Genomic DNA, 20,470 nt, shown 5'->3' on the forward strand with positions numbered 1-20,470 from the left:
TTCAAACAGATGGGTTCAACGCTTCAAAAAAGGCATTTATTAGCAGATGTGTGTGTGATGGTGTGCATATACAAGGCCGACGGGAAGGGGAGGATTCGCCATGTACTCACATTTTCACATTGCTCTGCCAAATTCTTTAAAATCGTAAAACAAAAAAAACCCAACTGCACACAATCTGCAGCGCCGGGGGTCATCTGTCAGTGCTCCTTGGTGAGATTTGTAAACTGCATCAGTGTCTACGTCTTTTCTCTGGGTTACCTCTCATTGGTTTATCTGTAACAGTAGATGATGATGATGATTTTTCACACACTGAGAAGATGCTGAAGCTGATGACCTTGTTTTGATTCATGAGTCTTTTTTTTTTTTTTTTTTTTTAGGGGGGAGAGTTGGTGGGAATGACAAAAACATGAACACAGGACAAATCTGATAGTATCTACTGCAGCTGCTCTTAAAACACACTAACGTCCTCGCACGCTTTACTTTGAAAAGGCTGCCTCGACTTTTATTTACAATTAGGTCCAATGTCTGTCTGTGAAACGCACCTCTCTGGGTCTGAGCTGTTTACGACCAAAGGAAAGAGCCACCCCAGAACATAATCTACAAAAACTGCATGTTGGCTGAAAGTAACTGTCTGTACAATCAGATCTGGGTCAAAAGAGACAAAATCCTCTCAGTGATCTGGTCTAGACTGAACCAGAACTCATATGCCGAAATATACACTCTAGCATCTGGTAAATCGTGTTCGTGTTTGCCTTTGTATTTGTCATTTTTGTCACTACACACACACAGGTTCCCATGAAATAAGTTCTTATCAGGATCTGTTCATTCGATTAAAATAAAATGGTTGCATACTGATGCATTTATCACACTGCTTCAAAGACTTTCCACGTCTGCAGTGTCAGAGAAAACAAGAAATCCTGCATGATCCGAGCAGAAAACATACTGGATTTGGTGAACATTCATATTCAGATAATCACACAATGTCTCTTAAATATCTATTATCAGTCCAGTCATAAAGGATTGTGATTATTTGATCCATGACTGATTTTTTTTTTCTTTGTGCTGGAACAACCCAAATCCACAGACATGTTTACAAGCAACACTTCTACTGGTTTTAAGGAAAAGGAAAAGAAAGGAAACACAGTGGCAGACAATTCAAATTTTTAAAAATGTCCTGGTTATTAAACTCATACCAACATTGCTCATTATAATACTGCAACTACAGAGGTGGCTCCACTTTCAATACCAAAGCGACACACAAGATACACAAAGAAAAAAAAAAAAAGAAAACACACACAGAAGAGACAAAATAATCCTTGAATGAGAAACTTGGGTCCGAAGGCTTTCTGCTGGTAGCCAGGTGTCCACATCTCCACAGAGTGCATCCGTTTAATGCAAAATTGTGCCTGTTTGCTCTTTAAAGAGAGAAACAGCTGGAAAAGCAGCACATTGAAAGAACTTTCCTCCTCAGAGTTAAGTGTATATGTGTATGTGTGTACGTGTGTGTGTGAGATTCGATTGTTGTCAGAGTCACCGAAAAAAAAACAAGGTGAGGAATAAGGATGAAACGTAACTGACCAACAAACAGTATAGTGGTTTATTGTGTCTTATATTCTCATTTAGTCAATGAACTGTGGTAGTTGCTCTTTCCTATGTACAATAATTTATTAGATTAGTTCATCTAAAACTGCTTATTCATTTTTCCTAATTTGCTCTATTTATTTTAAAGGAGCATGTGTTTTTTTTATAACTGCTGTATAAATTCATGACTTTACTTACAAGCTTATGTGCTATAAGAGTTGCAAATGTTCCAGAGGTGTGTGTTGACGTGAAAGAAAAGAAAACAGGTCCAGACTGAGAGCTCACGAACGCCGAGTGAGAAACACGCAGGAGAGGAAACGATGGGTTTGTTGGACCAGCAGGGAAAGTAGATGATTGTAGGTTAGCTAGTGGGCTGAGAGGCGGTGGAGTGGGGCGTACGGGGGCCGATGCTGGGAGTATAGTCATCTTAATTTGGGGTGCGTGATGGGGCGTTCAGATCTTGAGGTTCTTTATAGTTTCCGCTCTCTTCTTCAGCAGATCTCCCACCTCCTGTAGTGAGCGCAGGTAACTGCTCTGCACCTTGTCCATAGCAGCCTTCGTAAACGACGCCTCCTCCTGAAACACACAAGAGCTCATCAGCCAATCACACGCAACAAAACGTTCACATGACATGAAGCTCTTCCTTACATCCAGGTCAGGACATCAGATCCTGGAAGTCGCTGTCAGAATCTGATGCGCAGAATAATCCTGACCTAAACGTCAACCTCATGGTGGCGCTGCATGAAAAGTCAGTGAGCTGCCAGATTTCATGGCAAAGCATCCAACAGCTTTTAAGACATTTGAGTCTGGATCAAAGTGTTGGACAGTTGGTTGATAAACAGAACTGAAGTCACCACCTCGTGGTTCTTTGCCTCCACCAACCAGCCGTTGGCAGGAAATATGATCAAAGTGTTTTTGCAGAACATGAAGTCACAGTGAAGTTTGCGTTTGACCTTTTGGATATAAAATGTCATCACTTCATCATTTTATCTTATCAGAAATTTGTGTTGAACTATGTCATAATTAGAGTATGGATTTGTGAGCTATGGCCAAAAACATGTTGTGAGGTCACAGTGACCTTTGACCACCTCAAGGCGTTACAGACAGACCAACAAGCTGAAAACATAAAGCCTGAATGTTTTCACATCAAACACAGAAAAGAAGTGACCCAGAGGCAAATGCTGCACACATCAAAGACCAAAACACTACAAATATGAATCTGAGGCTTCTTCTAAAATAAAATTTATGGGTCATAAAATATAAGATGAGCAGAGTTTATATTCTGCTCTGTGTATCTTTCTTTTTCTCCCCGTATCAGAAGAAAATAACAAGTGAGGAGCCTCTGACTCTTTTTCTATGGACATGATAAAACAGGAGGGAAAGAGACGGCGCTCACTAACCTGTGAGTTTCCTTCCAAGATTAAACTGGCTAGTTTAAGGGCTGTCATGCCAGTCTCTTGCCCCTTTATATGCTCCAAAGCCTGGGTGAGCAGGTCCTGCAAGCTCCCCGTCAGCTCCTGGAACCCACACACCACCACCGGCTGCAAGACACACAAACCATCAGCCGTCGGCAACACAACAGTGTATCTAACACTAAGAGTCCACATATGCCTGAGAACTGTACCAGAGCTGTGTTTGCATCCTTTTTCTTCTTCTTCTTCTTCTGTAGACTGGTCTTAAGTGGTCGGAGGATCTTGGCACAGTAACTTGCCATCCACAAGACTATGCACACCGTCTGTGCAGGATAACAGTGACACGTTACAACATGACCTCATTGTGGGCAGGAAATATAAACAAACACTGTGCGTGTGTGTGTGTGTGTGTGTGTGTGTGTGTGTGTGTGTGTGTGTGTGTGTGTGTGTGTGGAAGCAGCCATGTCTCACCTCAACAAAGAAGATTAGGTTTTCTAATAAGGAGGGCTGGGTTTTTAATTTGCTCTCTTTCATTTCCAATAAATCCCCTTTGCATTTATTGAGTATTTCTGCAGACAGACGGACAGACAGAGGGAAACATGAGGCACAAAGGACACAGAATAAAGTTCACTGTTGTTTATTGTTCATGAGCTGCTCACTCACCTTGAAGCTGAACTACTAATGATTTGAAACTGTTACAGATCTGGGTTTGAAGCTCCGATGAATCGTCTAAAAAGGGACAAAAACAGAGAAGCAAGTGTAAAGGCATCAGGCAAGATCATGGTCATATACTCTGATTTGAGCTTCATGTTACTGCCATCTTTTTATTTATTTATTTATTTATTTATTTTTACCAAGTCCAATAGTCTCTAGCTCCTGTAGGTGGACAGACAGCTGGAGGGCGGCGGCCTGACACTGGCAGCTCCCACTGGACAGAGCTGGGGCCAGGCGGGTGGAGGGTGGTCCCAGAAATGGATACTGCAATACAACAATAACATCATTACAGCAACACACTCCACACATTTCTAGCATTATGTCGTTCAAATACACTGCAAAGAGTTCAATTTCTTCACAACATTCAACATGCAGGTATACGTTTGTCTGTTTAAATTTGGACTGAACAGGAGAAAGAGTGAAGAGAGACATGAGGATGATTAAATGTTTGCTCGGCTGAATTATTCTCATTATTATTGGACAGTCAGTGTGCATAAGTTGTGGCTTTGGGTCCAGGAGCTGGTGGATGAAGAAATCCTCTCCTCGGAGCACATGTGGAACAATATTCTAACAATCCAACATGACTGAGCTCTTCAGCCTGCGTCTGCGTTTTCATGTGTGTATTTTCATTTTGCAGCTGTATATTTTCAAACAGGAAAGAAAATCCTGTATTTTCATTTTATTTTGACAACAGTAGTTATTCAACTGCTGCTCCTCACAAGGAAAACACTGCACCACCGTCTCATGAACATTGTAATGGCAGGTCTCAATCTCAGACCGCTCCAACATGATAACTCTCTGTGTTCAGTCTATCAGTTGTGTCTCGCCCCTTTTTCCTTCCTCTTGATATAACTGGGTATTATTGTATGGATATGATGTGGGCTGGTGTGGAGTGAAACAGCATGATCACATTTGCAGGACATGCAGCTCCTGTGTGTTAAACATACCTGAATGCGTTTCTCTGCCAGCTGAGCAGCCGTCTGCAGAGTCTGGTTGAGCTGGGAGAGCAGGCTGCTGAGGATCGAGGTCTTGTCCCCAACTCCGTTCTCATTGGTCGTCTCAGAGTTCTGCTGCGAGGGTGTGTGTCCCAGGCCGGCCAACAAGGCAAGGAGGCGAAGTGTTAGAGAGCGTATCCTCAGCCACACAGACTCTTCCTCTAGAGAGCGGCGCCGGTGCTCGTCAGTGAGCTGTCTGTGGAGGGAAGAGGCAGATGGGTTAATCTGGGATTTCTTCTAAGTGGGGACATGTGCCTCTGTTTCTGTAAAAATATCTTAAAGTAATTCTGTACCTTTCCTTAGGGTCCCAGCTGGTGAAAACAGTAAGGTCTCTGTTGTCCCTCATATTATCCCAGGGGATGTCGTCCTCCTCTGCAGACAAAGACATGGCCTTCACACTCTCCTCCAGACTCAACACACTGGAAAACAAAAAAAAAAGACAACGTGCAAGTGAAACATTCAGCTCCACATCTTAAGTCGTTCAATCTAGTGTGTGTGTTTTAAGTATATTCTCACATATCAGCCTCAAGGAACAGGTCCAGCAGCATCCTCTCAGTGCGGACTTGAGCAAAGTGCAGCGATTGGTTCAACCTGTTCCTGAGAGCGATGAACTCTGGGATTTTCTCAAACGCACCATACTTATACGCCTGGATGATATACTCTGAGGTCTGGAGGAGGAGAGAAGGAAAGGAGAGAAATACATGAAAGGATAAAGATTAATTAACAAGGTAACACAAGAGCGTGAGAGCCGGGATTTCAAAGTCTCAGAAATCAAATCAGGAAGGGGGATAAACTTACATCTTTCTGGTTAGAGTGGAAAAACCTGAGGGAGAAATTACAGGACTGGGAGGCGGCAGCAAACTGACCCAATGACTCAGCATAACGTGTTAACAGAAACCTGCAAATGAAGAAGAAGAAAGCATTTGTACACTCTAATCTCCTGCTGGTAATAGCACAGTGTATTTATCAAGCATCTCAGAGCGGGAAGTCAGTCTGAGCCGGACTCTATTAACATACTGATGCATCACTGGTGCAAATTTTCTCTCAAGGCTCTCCCAGCTTTATGGAAACCAGAGAGGAAGCTGATCAATCAAACTGATCACTCACACAGCTACTCACATAGTTTACAGTTTCATTCACCATTCAGGGGAAAGTTACACCAAGGGTGGAGCTGCATTTAAGAGATACGTTCATTGCTGTGGTAACGTTACAGAAACATCATTTCACTTTGACTATTTAATTGTATGTTTTGGGAAGTGCTCTAAGATTTTTGGATCCCATTGTATATTCATGGTCTGCCAAAGTTTCCTTACAGCCTAATGAAGAAGCTTATTAAATGTCAGTAAGAGGCTTTAGCATTATGTTTTTGCATAAATAATCTAGATAACTGTGTCTCCTGTATTAAAGTCTTGCAGAAGTCAGCGTAGGAAGCTTCATGGACACGTTCAGTCCTTCTCTGAGGTGTTTTTAGTTTTAGGTGTGACTCGGAGATGCTTGTTTAATATGTAATAAAAGCTAACAGTGTTTATTATCGACCGACCCTATGGTGTCGTGCTGTACGTGCTTGGCGTCCAAGCTGGAATACAGGTCCACGACGGGCTCAAAGGCTCCCAGGTGACAGTAGAGGAGCAGGAGCAGCAGCTTGAACTGGGCATTGGAGGAACTGTGAGACAGACCCTCCTGCAGGAGACCCAAACACTGCCACACCATGTCCTCATCCCCTACAACACACACACAGAGCAACACATTTAGAGACACGTCGTCACTGACACAGACAGAGATGTGGAATGAGAGAGAAGTACTCACCAGTGTCTGTCCACAAGTCCATGTATACATGAGCTGCCATGAGACAATACATATCAGAGAACTGCAGCTCCGTCTTCAGAGAGTTCTTCCCTGTGAGCGGAGACGAACACGTCAGCAGAGCGTCGGGCATAAAACCAGAGCCAGCGCCACAGCTGGGCACCAACACCAGAACAATACTTTTTACATATATACTGAACACAAATACAAATGCAACACTTCAATACTGAAATAAAAGATTTAAGACTTCGTCCAAACACAGAGGCTTCACAATTTTCTTCACAACCTGTGTTAGTGAGCATTTCTCCTTTGCCAACATCATCCATCCCCCTGACAGGTGTGGCACATCCAGATGTTGGTTTAAATAATTTCAATAAACAACCTGAACCTTATTTCTGTGACACATACAATCGAACACACACGTGCTCTGACAGTGTTTGATGTGCGTGCTGCTACTGCAGCTGCCTGTCAACATCTGAGCTGCAGAAAACTGGCTTTCAGAACAAGGTTTATGTGATTATGGTGCCGTTAATGCTCAGTGACCAGGCAGAAAGAAACACTGTCATTGCCTCTTTCCATATGCAAATGTGTCGCTGCATAAACAGGTGCTTGGAGCAGGAACTGGTTCATCTCACAGCAGATGACGTCTGCACAAGACTGGAGACATGTGGTCTGATCTGATGAGTCCCTGTTCCAGCCGCAGCAGAAGCACAATGGCAGATTTAAGGTGTGGCATCAACAGCACGAGCTTCACACCTGAAGATCAACACAGGCAGGTGCAGCCTGCAGCTGTCGAATCTGTCACATCCTGTCTGCCATAAAGTTTTATTACTACTGACACTTTAATGATGCACATCAAAGCAACAACACATGGTTCTTATGTTCCACAAGACATGATGGATACTTTCAGCAGGACAATGCTCACAGTCAATCTGTTCAATGAATGTGAACGCAGCAGAAAGTTAACAGTCCTCTTCCAGAAACTTTTTCTTAACAAAATGCATTTTTTTCTGCCTTTTTTTTTTTAATTATAGCTGCACTGACGGAGACAGGAGAGTTGGTGAAGGGGGGTGGGGGGGGTGGGGGGGTATGCAGTAAATGGCCTCAAGCCAGACAACAACTGAGCCTTCATGGTATTCACTCTACCAGGTGACCCACTGGGGTGTGGCCCTTTTTCTTTTCAAAATGCGAGTAAAGAAAGTTCTGCATTTAGTTCCTTGTTTGCACAAAGTGTGAACCCCAGGTGTAGTTCCTGAAGGCCAGAGACCTCTGGAGGAAGAGTCTGCAGCTCTGAACATTCACACACAAGCTTTGAGGTTGATACAACTTGTGTGCAACATTAAGCACTGAGTGCCAGTAATAAACTACAGAACTACAGAGGGGAATTTCTCTCATAGATTATTGATGTGTAACAGAGAGAGGGCAAGCGAGCATGAGAAAGAGAACGCAGCGATGGAGGGAGAGAGCGGGAGAAATGAAAAGAGAAACATACTGAGGCATAAAAATAACCCTGAAACCCTCAGCAGACTCACTCTGTCTGACATCAGCTGAAACCAATGTCATGCAACAGTAAATTACCAACAACAACATTTTTCTTTTGTCAGTATAATTTGATTTTCTGCATGGTTCTCCAGATGTGGCAGAGACACAAATAACAACAAGGGATTTCATTTTTCTGATCCCTGAGCATGTAACACTAAAAACATGTTGCATTCACACTGATTAAGTCTTAAATTGAGTCTTTGCTCTGTGTAGTGTCTGATTATCCTGAGCAGACGTTAAATCCAGGAACTCTGAGGAAGAACAGAAACAATGTTCTTACCAAACTTGAGCCCGTGTCGATAGTGAGCCTTGAGCTCCGCGATGAGCCGCAGTTTTCCATCCACATCCAGACTGTGATGCAGCCCAAGCGCTCGACTCAGCTGACACACACACAAATGCCTCTGTAGCGCTTTGGTATCCTCTGGAAAAGCGAATCCTTCCTCTCCCTGCTCCCCCAGTGGAACCGCTTCACTCAGACGGTTAATGAACTACAAAGGCAAAGAGAGAAATGTGTCTCACAGTCAACCCCAACTTGACAAATGGCAGCTCAACAACACCGCTGTCAGTCCTACCTGGACGTGCTGCTCAGGAGAGAGCAGGTGCAGGTATATTTTTAGGTCGGTGATGCAGCAGGGTTTGTCTCCAAACTTCCCGAAGAACTGCACCATTAGCTCTAAAGGCTCACCTGTCCAAATCCCAGCAACAAACTGTCACATACAAAAGGCTAGAGCACCTGGCAAAGGTGAATTTACAGTGTTTGTACAGTGCATGTGTTTTACCTAGCAGGCTTTCTTCTGGACAGCCTCGTTCTCTCAGTCTGTGCATCAATTCGAGACGGGCTAAATATGGGCCTCTGAGAGAACGAGACTCTTTGCCGTCCTCCCCCTTAATTCTCTCTTCCACAAACCGCACCACTTCAGCCACAGTGTGGTGTACCGCGCCCTCCGAACAGCTGGAGACACACACACAGACAAAGATCAAAGCTGGATGATATTACATTCATCTGTTTGGAAAAACTCTTTCTCTGTTGCTGCCCTCCAAAGTTTAGAGGTGGACATAGGTGCAGCGCCACAGGAGCTCATAGTGAATCAAGGTCAGCTCAGCAGGTTGAGCTCTAATCACTCAGCCAGTCATCCCAACACCAACATACTGCTGTGAGCACAAATTAACAATGGATTTAAACAAACCACAGCCTGACCAGTAGACTGACAGGCTGATTTTCTCAGTTTACGTTACTGCAGATGAACCAGTGTCTGCTTTTATATCAGCTGATAAGCTCCTTGTAGTGGTTCTTCTTAGAAGTTTAAACTTTTCTGAATAACTAATCCCCTCAGCTAATGTCTGATCACCTCTTTCCAAAACAGCTGACTGGTAAAATTAGCGGCTTTACTACGAGGCAAATGGAAAAAACACTTGAGATAAATACGTGCACATTCAGATGAGCCAATGGCAGCCATGACAGCTGACTCCTTGTCTCTGCGGGGGCGTTTACACTCGGCCGCTGTACCGTGTTAGTTTACTGCATTATTAAAGCTGGTATGTGTGTGAACTGCCTTTTCAATCTGTTGACATCATGAGTTGTTTTCCTGTAGTTTGAACTGTATAGGTAGGAATAAAAGTAAACCGTTGTTTATTAGTCAGTTATGATAATATGAATAAACAGTGTATGTGTATTTTTCCTGTCCTCACACTGGTACCCAGCTAAAATAAAAATCCTTTGTACTCACTGTTCGCCTTCTTCTGGTGGACTCCACGACTGATCCATCAGGTGGAAGAGAGAATCAAAGTAGGAGGGATAGAACTGCCAGTCATCGGGACTAGAAACAGAAACACAGGTGTTTGTTACTGTTGTCTACCATCTGTGGTTCCTCTCATGTGTCTTCAGGTGTCATCGCAGTATCAGCGTGAGGCCTGTCAGACTGCAGGGTGTAATCTGCACCGCTCGTCCCACAGCCCAACCTCAGTGTTTAAAGTGTAGGCTTATTCTCACTTTTTCAGCAGCAGCTTGTGGGCCAAGGCGTTGCACTCTGGCCAGCGTTGTAGTCGCTGGTACAGCATCATGCACTTGTTTTCTCTGCTCTGCAGCTCACTGGTCAGCTTCTCTGTGGGAGGACACATGAATATACGGTGAGGACGGGTTTGAATTAGCACCACACCTGATGTGTGTTTCATATCTGATGCTAGGTTTTTGTTTACTTCTGAGTTTAATCTGAAGTGTTGATATCAATGAGAAGATGTGTTTGTGGGTTTAAGAACCAAAAACCATCTCAGTGTAGTTTTACATCTCCTCTCTCAGCCTTCTCTCTGCAGCTCTAGTAACAACAGGTCAGTCAGCCAATCAGAAGAGAGGATCTGTTTCTGCCACTTCATTGGTTTTAGAACATCTGGCCTAATGACGACACATTTACACAGATGTTGATTCACCTGCTTTCTCCTTATACAGAAAGCAGAATGAGCTGAAATGATATGACGCAGGATTTATTACTCACTGACACACCCTGAAGTGAGGGAGTGAAGAAACACATGAAGGAACTTGCAGGATTCAGACCTTTCAGGCCTTACAGGTACAGAAACAGAGGAAATCAAACGTCCACCTACCCCCGAGTGGACCCCTGATCACGTCGAGGGCCTCTACACACTTTCCCAAGCGCTCCAGGATCATAAAATACAGCTGCACCTACAGTGACACATAAAACACCAGAAACACTGTTAATACCACAAACTTCTGTTTGTCTGGTAGAAATAAGTAGAGCTACTGTCCTGGCCTGAATATAAGAAGACATTTTTTCTGAAAACGTGAGGATCTTATTAAATTTGAAGACGTCACATTGTAAAAAATACAAATTGTAATCATTGCTCCTGTTCCTACTGGCCGTTAGTGGAGGTCTTTCAAAGTAAAAGATGGTGGACATTTTTCTACTTTTTAAATCCATTTATACACAGGAGGAGAACAGATTACAGTGAGCAAAACCTGTGTCAGAATTGTATTAAGACTTAAAAACTGTGAACATATCCTTTAACCTATGGGACCTTCTGAAGGCTAATTCGACACGTCTTATTGCCACAAAGGAAATAAATTCCTGAAGAGAGAACTGGGTCATAAGCGTCATGGACATCTGCAGAAACTGAACTAATCATCAGTCAACCAGCCAAGAATTACTGTAACTGAACGTCATGATGAGGAGATGAGAAAGACAAGAATCTTTTTTTCCAGAAACAAAAAAAACTAAAAAAAAAACCTGATGTGGTTATTTTACAATCTGAGCGAAGTTATATTCAGGCCAGTACAGTTTTATCACTCTGCACTGTGTCAGTAAAACTGCACAACAAACCTCATTTCTAAGATGTCCAAAACTGAATATAGTCAAGACCCTGAGTTTAGCTGAAATAATATTTGAACACTGAAACCTGACTCACCTCCGCCTCTGCTTCAATCTTCTCCTCTTTAACCATTTTCTCCACCATGCGTTCAGCCAGAGGCAGGAACATGGTCTGGGCCAGTTTTTCATCTTGCGCTGAGATGGCCTGAACAACAGAGCACGTGCATTCACTTCAGAATAACTCAAACATTTAAGGAATGTAACTGTCTGTGTTGTAAAAGCCTGCCCATACCTGCATCACCAGACTCATGACAGACCAGAAGTAATACGGATTCTTGGGGACAATTTTATACAAGGCCATCCCTGCCTGCAAAGTGCGAAGACGCAGTCGTCAACATCCTCTTCATTACTCTGATTATGTGCCCATCTTTTTAATTACCAATGGACAAAAGCCACAGCTGTTAGTCGTGTGTGTGTGTGTGTGTGTGCTTGTTTATATGCGAGTGTGGACGTGAGCGTTCTCACCTGCTGCATCTTCTTGTACTCGCCGACGCGAGCGTACGCCATGAAGAGGTGAGAGTGGTACTCCTCACTCAGAGGCACCTTCTTCACTGCTGCCTCGTACAGCTTGGTGACCAACTCCGCTGTCGACAACAGGCACCGTGTATTCAGTATTCATGTAGAGTATTATCACCAGGATTCATCAGAGACAGAGAGAGAGTGTGTGTGTGTGTGTGTGTGTGTGTGTGTGTGTGTGTGTGTGTGTGTGTGTGTGTGTGTGTGTGTACTCACGACGATGCATCTCTCTGTACAGTATAGTCAGAGCTTGTAGTGAGTTGTCGTCCGTGGGCTCCAGAGTGGCCACTTCCTGCGCCAAAGTGAAAGCTTCATCCTGCTTCCCAGTCCTCTGGAGGCCGATGGCCTTGAGGACCTGAGGGGACAAGGAAAGACAAAAACACGGAGTTACACACAGAACAACAGAGAGGAATATTAAAATAAAAAAACAAAAACAAAAACAAAACAGAGAACGGAGACACAGCTGTCAGGAGCCACAAAGGACTGTGGATTTAATAATCTCTCTATTAATAATCTAATTATTAATAATCTAATAATGTAATAACTGTGGTTATTAGGCAGATTAGAGCAAAGACAAATTAAGATCTGATGACACTGACTGAGACACAGTGTATGGGGGGATGCAACAGAGACATGCAGAGACATCTGACGGTTAATTGTTTAATTATTAATGGTTAATTATTTCTGCTCCTCAACATAAACACCGTGAGAAAAAAATGAAATGTTTAAAAATTAATCAGCAAATGAAGTTTTGTGACTATTGTTCACTTTGTCCTGTCATCACTGCTGCTTCTTCTAAAGTCAATAAACAACACTTGAGATACCTCAGACTTCCTTATTTTTTAATGAAGCAGCACACAGGTTGTAGCAGAAGCGGAAACTGTGTTTGAAAAATCAGCAACACTCAAAGCCGCAAGTTCATCCCTGATGTTTCCTCAACCATGAGTAAGTGCCCCCCCACCCCCACCCCCACCGCCCTGCAGGGACTTTTTCCGCACCTGGACGTCTCACATAGGAATACATTTAGTGTCTTCAGTCAGATGCAGGTGAAGTTCATGATATGCTCAAAAGATACTTGGTCCTTTCTGCCATGGAAATTCCCTTTTATTGAATACAGCATATGAATAATTCCCCTTGTGTGTAACTCAGATAAGACAGAGTCGCTCACAATGATTTGGTCTAATGACAAGTGCTGCTTTCCACACTCAGTGCTCTTGTGTTAGTTTATCCCAAACTGGTTCCAAATGTGTTCTACTATTGTTTAATATTTTCATTCGTCTTTGAAATACTGGGTGGACTAACCTCTTCAGGACTCTAAAATGGACTGTAAAGGAAAAATCAGGCTTTGGACAAACTGATCAGACTTCATATGCAACCTCTGAACAGGTTTGACAAGAGGACTTGATCCTTTTTAAAGGAGTAATAACGCAGTGATAAGGCTCTCAAAAGAAGTTTTAGGAGACCTAACACTGTGTTAAAAAAATCTTCACTAAAACAGGGTCAACACAGAGGCTCCAGAAACATCTCACATCAACATCTGTAACAAGTGTTTTGAACTCAGCAATATCAGACAGATGTTCAGGTCAACTTCAGCCAAACCAGGAACACATACACAAACTTGGAGCTTAATATGTTTTGATGGTGGGGGGGGGGGTCAGAGGTCACAGCTTTGACCCCTGCAGCAGCAGCAGCATGTGTTCATCCCCATCAAAGTGTCCTTGAGCTCACTGCTGCACTCTGACTACTCTGGTGAGATGTGTGTGTGCATGTGTCTCTGTAGAGGTGCAGTGTATAAAGACAGAGATTATAACTGTGTGTTACACTGCAGCTGAAGGTCCTATAATAACATCTGGAGACGTGCAGTAGGTGAGCAGATGGTCAGAGGAGGAGGCGATTCAGGGCTACATCAGGGCACCAGTAACTGTTTTGTGTGCACTGGTCTTCCAGAGGGAAACCTGCAGATTGATGTAGTCGTATGCAAACAGTGGAGGAGGCTTCACAGAAAACAAAACTCAACACTTTCAGAGAGAAAAGTCCCTGAGTCACCCACCTTGGCACAGTGCAGGTCCTTATGTTTCTTCAGCAGTTTATCTGCCTGCTGTATCGCCATTTTATTGTTGCCATTGTCAAGGTAATCTGGAAAAAACACACAGAAAACAATGTTATATTGAGGATATTGGATTTAATCATGCATCATGTCCAGAGTCTGAAAGCAGCGCTGCAACTAACAATTATTTTCATGAACAGCTTCACTGAGCCAACCACATCTGATAATGTCTCATTTTGTTCAACCAAAAGGCAAAAAAACCCAAAATATTTTATTTACAATGATATGACAAATAAATGTTCTGTTGATTGACTAATTGTTTTAGCTCTAACCTCAACCAACTACACATATTAATCAATTAATGCATGAGTAATAATCTAATGATACAATAGTGTAACAGAAGCACTGAGTACTTTCATTTTAAGTGCATTTTTCTGATTATATTGACATAGTTTTACTTCAGTGACATTCTGAATGTTATACTTTTTCTTGTAATGAAGTGTTGCTACAGGATCTGAATAATTCCTCCAGTCGTCTTCTTCACCGTCAGCTTTGTACTGACTGAAATTTAACATGGACCCAGACTGAGAATGGACAGGTTTTGTTGGGGATCACCCTTCTGTGATGTTTTATTTCTGCAGCAGCAGTTAAATTAAAATGCAGTTTGAAAACTAAATAAGATAATTAGTCAGTAACTTAAATGTCTTTTTCACCCATGACTGCTGCGTCAGTGCTGCTTAGTCTGGCAGCAGAACCATGAACTTATGAACCCTGGATCTAAATGATGTGTCAGGGTTCCTCAGATTTCTGTAGGCTCTCACCAACTGTGGTTCATCTGTGATGACAGTCTGAACAGAGAGAATAGACATGACATAATCACAGTGTCCTGTCTGGCGCAGTTAATTTTGGCACCCAGCTGTCCTGAGGAGGCTGAACTGAGGTGTTGGTGTGTGTGTGTGTGTGTGTGTGTACGTGTGCATGCATACTTCAGCCTTTACAATCCATTCAGAAGGACGTAGTTATGGTGACAGCTTTACATATTAATACACTAGGTTACTTAGTAAGGCTACAACTAATGTTTATTTTCTTTTTTATGACTTTCTGTAATTTTTATGTTTGAAATATAACATAAGTTTGGACACAGCTGGGGAAAAAATCTTTTAAATATACTAAATGGAACGATGTACGGAAAGAGCAGAAACTGTCCCAGCTGTTTATTGTTGGTGACTTTCAGTCAGTTCTCAAACACCTGGAGAGCAGTGCTCTCAGTCAGCGTCTTTGGTTTTAAATATGTTCTTATTTTACTTCAGATTGTTTCATCTTAAACAGATTTTGTGTTTGCTCTTTTATTTCTTCTTTACTACACAGATGTTGTCAACATAATGGTGTCACAACCAACACGTCACAGTGAGACAATACAACCAAGAGAGAAATAGACACAGATACAATACCCACATGGAAGTCAACAAATGGTCTGAAACCCAAAGAGATTAGTTTAATGTCACATGAGACAAAATCAAATATCCACTCCTCACGACTGAACAGCTGGAATAAGGTGATATTTGGTAATGTTGCTTGGAAAATGACTTATATCAATTATCAAAAAAGATTAAATAGATTTTCTGTTGGTTTTCAGTAATCATTGTAGCTTTAGTCACTAGTGGACATTGCCTCCACATACAGCTGACACTTTCAATCGATTCATTGATTAGTGGCTCAACAGAAAATTAATTCTCGCTTCTTAAATGTGAGGATTTGATGCTTGTCTTTAATTCACATAATAAATTTGGATGTTGGACTGTTGGTCAGACATGTGTCACTTTGGTCTGTGGGAAATTATAATGGGCATATTATTTTACATCCGCAACTATTTATTGATTGATGGAAGGACCTAAATTGATAATGGATTAATTGTTTCAGCCAGGTTTAAAGAGAAAAGTGCCAAACATACCAAGTTCCAGCTCATCATTTGTGAAATTTGTTGTTTTTCTCATTGTAATCTGACAGTTAATTCAATATTTATCATATTTTGGATTAAACAAGGCTTCAGGACAAAGTTACAGACTATTTTTTTTTACCAGCTTTCTGGCATTTCAGAGACAAAATGACTACTTGAGAGAATAACCAACAGATGAATTGTTAACAAAAATAACCATAAGTTGCAGCCATCTGTAGCATTAAATGGAAATACTCAGCTAAAGTACAAGTACCTCAAAATTGTACTTTACTACTGGACAGTACAAAACAGCTGTCAAACAGCTGGAGTTCCTAATGGTTCTTTCATATAATGGTATAAACAGAAACACTGTGAAAGTCCATCATTTCTAATATTCAGCAGCACAGTACAATCCTGATTAACAGGTCCATGCTAACATGCTAGCAGGCTAACACCTCTCATGCACAGGAGTTAGCTTGAAGCATTGTCCTTTAACTGTTATGAGCCTAATGCTAACTGGAAGCTAACCGTGTAACATTTAGTTAGCAGGAAACAAAGCCGTTACCGATTCAGACTGGACCCGGACACCCAACCACAAAGAAAACACCTGTCAACCGGAGGCACAATGACCCACCACTCACAATTAAACTACTTTTCTTTTTAACGCGCAAACAGCTGCAGCATGTCCGCGGCTAGCTGACACATTAGCGGGCTAGGCTAGCTGTCAAACAGCGACCGTTAGCAGGAGAAACTCCTCGACCCGGAGGAAACAAACACCACCGAGAACATCCGCGGGTTTCACACGGAGAGACACGGTTTCACCCAGACACCAACCCCGGTACTCGTGTCCTGCCTCGGGCTCGGTGGGAGACCGGGTAAGGTGCACTGTCATCGGGCGCTGCGGGCAGCACAGCCCGTGGTTGGAGCTGGAGGGGCCGCAGCGCTGCCCTCCGACTCCAACAGCCTCCACCTCCAACACATGCACCGGCACAGACCACAACAGCGTTTAGCAAAACCTCCAAACACGCGTACGTGTAGAAGTCCACATTGAGTCCGTACCGTATATGGGTCTGAGTCTCCTGTCGTTGGGATCCTGCACATGGCCTCTCGCCGCCATGGTGGAGTTTACCTGCTGGGTAAATGTTCACGCATGCGCACTGAGAGGTGCCCGGAGGAGCGATTAAAGGGTTTAGTCCGGGCCGTTTTCTGCGCCTCACGCTGGAGGAGGTTCTCCCTGAGGTGCAGGCACTACAACCATCCTGGAAAAATATCCCATCACATCCCTACATCACAAGTACAATAACACTAATATATGTTACTGTACTATTAGAATATTATTAGTCAGGTCAGTTTTATTTGTGTAACATCAACATAAAATCAACTATGCAAGGTTTAAAACTTGTATTATCAAAGGCTTGAAAAGACATTGTCTGTTTATTTCATTATTTTGTTTTCATTACAGTTCTCATACTATAATTAAGTTTACAAATGAGCATATAAAACGTCCCTGATTTGTTTTGTTACACTGTTGAAAATGATTTAAAATGTGTTTTTACACTCAATGAGAAACAGCACAGGCCCGACCTTCATTACACTCTGAAACCCAGAGATTCTTGTTCTGGTTCTGGAGCTGCTTTCACATCAACAAGAGAATCACTGATCCTCCTTCGTGATGATCGATGTGATGTTTATATCATAAAAGCACCAAAGACATTCTCAAAGGATCCGTGCCGCTCAATATATGTGGTGTTGCTGACTTTCACGTAAAGAGCATTGTCTTTGTAAAGGTGGAACACTCCACCCAGGTAACTGTTGGACACAGCTCTGCCGTGCTTTGGGGAGTATTTCCTGGACTGCAGGAGGGTAATACTTCCCCCAGAATACCTTTCAGTCTTCATATTGACAGAATGGTGAAATACACCTTTGTCTAAGAAGAAAACCTTTGAATAGACATAGTAATAACCCTCCTTCTGAATGATAAGAGTTCTGTCTTTGTAGGCCATGTCGTAGAGGAGAGGCTCTCCCGTCATGCTCCAGGCCATGATCTCTTGTGCATGAACTACATCTGGTCCATCTGGAAAAAACAGGACAACGATGTGATGTGGGATTATTTTAAAACAGACGTCATGAACAAGCATAAAGAGGCATTTTAGTGATGAATTAAATACTTTGGTAATACGCTGAAAATGATGGTGTGGCTCACCTGACAGATGTGCAGCTGGTTTGGAGGGATGAATACCGTGCCCGGGGGATTCAACATGTTCACCTGTGTGAGGAGCAGACACAGTGTCTCCAATGTGGATCAAGTATCTGAAGACATTTATCACCTGAGCAGAATGTGCTGAGACAAACCTCTGAGCAGCTTCGAGGACGATGCTGAGGTGGCCTGCAAGTACAAACAAAAACGATTCACATCTTGGTTGCAAAATGTGAAAGTTCTCCACATTATGAAACCTAAACAGTGTTCAGGTCCACTTTGTTTTTCTTTTGGTTTTATCTTTGTCACAGTTTTCTGTTTCTGGTAATAAGCTAAATGCCGATCATAGGAACGAGATCATTTCCCACTTCCCTTTCTTCACCATCCCCTGTTTCCACGTGACGGCTGCAGTGAAAGCAGTGACCTTCCACCATCCCTGCACCGAGTCTGCTCACTAAAGTTCTCCATCTCTGCTCCACTCTCTTCCCCTTAATCACCACAGTATTTCACCATCAGCACTTTTTGGAGAGAAGCAACGGTTCCTATGGTTGGAATGAGTTTCACTTTTGCCTCAGTCACAAGGCTCCTTTGGTTTATACTGATGCCTTTGCTTCACAAAACCCAAAGAAATGTTGAGTAAAGACACGTTTTTGAAGCGCGGGTCGGCTCCATTCTCACAGTTTGCTGATGACATGTTTTTTATGCCACACCAGAACTCATCCTGACCCTCAGCTCGCTGCTGCTCAGGAGACATTTCCAGTCTGACTACAGAAGTATGAGCAGTCTCCTGCAGGTAGCGCCCGACTAAGATAATCACACTTACAATAAAAAGTCATTTGAACAGTTGTAACCGTCTCTTCTACCTTGCACTGTAAATTTTACAGCTCTAGAGTAACTTTCTCACCACCAACACATGATTTATGCTGCTTTCATAATATCTCAAAACGTCCTTTTAAGTCACTTATTTCATTATTTTGTTATTTTTACCTTCATTTACTCCAAGTAATGAGATTTGTGCATTGAATTACAAAATAATCAGACACAAGAGGAGGCTGATACTCACAGGTTCAGGTTGGTAGAGGCGGTAGATGAAGCAGGCTTCTATGACCACCCCACACAGCGCCACACTGACCAGCAGGAGCAGCAGGGTGTGCGCCCCCCCCGCAGGCAGCCGCCCCCGGCCCGGCCTGCCCGGTGCCAGGGGCCCGGTGGTGAGGCTCCTCACCACACGCACAGAGAGACACGCATCCTCGGCCATCCTCGCAGTGGTCATTCTGAAAGTGAGGAAACATCCTCCAGCAGCTGTCAGGGCTGTTGCTTCACAGGGGCCGTGAAGTGTGAGGCAGCAGCAGGATGGGTTGGTCCAAGAAGAGATGACAAAGTGACAAACATCCTCATCATGGTAGATATCCCTCATCACATTTGATTTTTATTTCATGTTTTTCTACTCCAGGTGTTTTTTTCTGGTAAGAATTGTGTTGCAGATTAAAGCTATAATTGTGGATACCTGAAAGTGACGTCATTCATCCCAGGTAGAATGACTTGTCTTTTTCACTTGGAGGAAGTGAATTACAGATCTCCACAAAACGTGTAGTTAAAACAGACACTTTTACTTTTTAAGGATTTGAAAATATCTGAAATTGCATTGGACAAGGAGAAATAAAGTTGTTCACATCTTGAAATATAATTTCTACCAGTAAGAATGTGATTGTGGATTTCTCACTAATAAGAAAAGAAGAAATGTTATTATGTATATCTAAAATATAATTGTAGATAGTTAATGAACTCTTTTTAGATTAAAACTGCATATTGCAGATGCCTAAAATTTCATTCTTATTAGTCATAATATGAATTGAAGGTGTCTGAAATTTCACTTTTACCAGTCATTATTAAGTTCATCTGAAATTCTGCCTATTGAAAAATATCCACAACACATATTGTAGATATATGAAATTCTATTTTTACTAGGCATAATTAATATTGTAGATATGCCAAATTTCACTTTTACTAGTCATAACAAGAATTGCAGATGTCTGAAATTTCACTTTCACTATGTAATCTTGGATGTTTAAATGACAGTATGGATATCAGAAATTAAAATTATGACTTGTGACAATGGGATTGTAGATTTCTGAAATGGGGGCCTCTGGTAGGAATTATATTCAATCTCTCCAATTACATTTAAAAATGTAATTGTGTTTATCTGACATTAAAAGCCCAATACACACAAATGGCTTAAGTGACGTCATTTGTCCTCAGAAGAATGAGATCCTGGACATCTGAAATGTTTTTTAGGCTATATTGAAAGATATCTGCAATATATGGAAAAAAAAAACTTCTGACTCAG

General features: G+C 42.4%; 2 protein-coding genes across 3 annotated transcripts; both read right to left on the reverse strand.

The window, feature by feature from the left end:
• Window positions 1–298: 298 nt before the first annotated feature.
• Window positions 299–17,137, reverse strand: naa25 (N-alpha-acetyltransferase 25, NatB auxiliary subunit). 2 transcript variants are annotated; one of them, XM_071466063.1, is made up of 24 exons: window positions 16,986–17,137; window positions 13,994–14,079; window positions 12,160–12,298; window positions 11,893–12,011; window positions 11,660–11,734; window positions 11,465–11,572; window positions 10,646–10,724; window positions 10,038–10,149; window positions 9,775–9,864; window positions 8,827–8,999; window positions 8,620–8,732; window positions 8,328–8,535; window positions 6,509–6,598; window positions 6,243–6,423; window positions 5,501–5,600; window positions 5,219–5,370; window positions 4,996–5,121; window positions 4,655–4,898; window positions 3,848–3,971; window positions 3,657–3,722; window positions 3,465–3,562; window positions 3,206–3,316; window positions 2,982–3,122; window positions 299–2,157 (listed from the first exon to the last, which is right to left on the reverse strand). In XM_071466063.1, exons 1-24 carry the CDS (start codon window positions 17,041–17,043, stop codon window positions 2,035–2,037), a joined length of 2,916 nt encoding a protein of 971 aa, XP_071322164.1. In that variant the 5' UTR covers window positions 17,044–17,137; the 3' UTR covers window positions 299–2,034. The 2 variants fall into 2 exon arrangements, with proteins under 2 accessions (XP_071322164.1, XP_071322165.1); XM_071466064.1 differs by lacking the exons at window positions 12,160–12,298; window positions 13,994–14,079; window positions 16,986–17,137 and having other exon boundaries at window positions 11,660–11,794.
• Window positions 17,138–17,482: 345 nt separating this feature from the next.
• On the reverse strand, window positions 17,483–19,470 carry LOC139611395 (tumor necrosis factor ligand superfamily member 14-like). The gene is made up of 4 exons (XM_071466065.1): window positions 19,187–19,470; window positions 18,279–18,312; window positions 18,130–18,192; window positions 17,483–18,000 (listed from the first exon to the last, which is right to left on the reverse strand). Exons 1-4 carry the CDS (start codon window positions 19,394–19,396, stop codon window positions 17,615–17,617), a joined length of 693 nt encoding a protein of 230 aa, XP_071322166.1. The 5' UTR covers window positions 19,397–19,470; the 3' UTR covers window positions 17,483–17,614.
• Window positions 19,471–20,470: the final 1,000 nt, after the last annotated feature.

Source organism: Trachinotus anak, unplaced genomic scaffold, assembly GCF_046630095.1.
Source record: "Trachinotus anak isolate AG129_WGS33_773 ecotype Australia unplaced genomic scaffold, CSIRO_AGI_Tana_v1 ptg000028l, whole genome shotgun sequence".
NCBI classification, from domain to species: domain Eukaryota; kingdom Metazoa; phylum Chordata; class Actinopteri; order Carangiformes; family Carangidae; genus Trachinotus; species Trachinotus anak.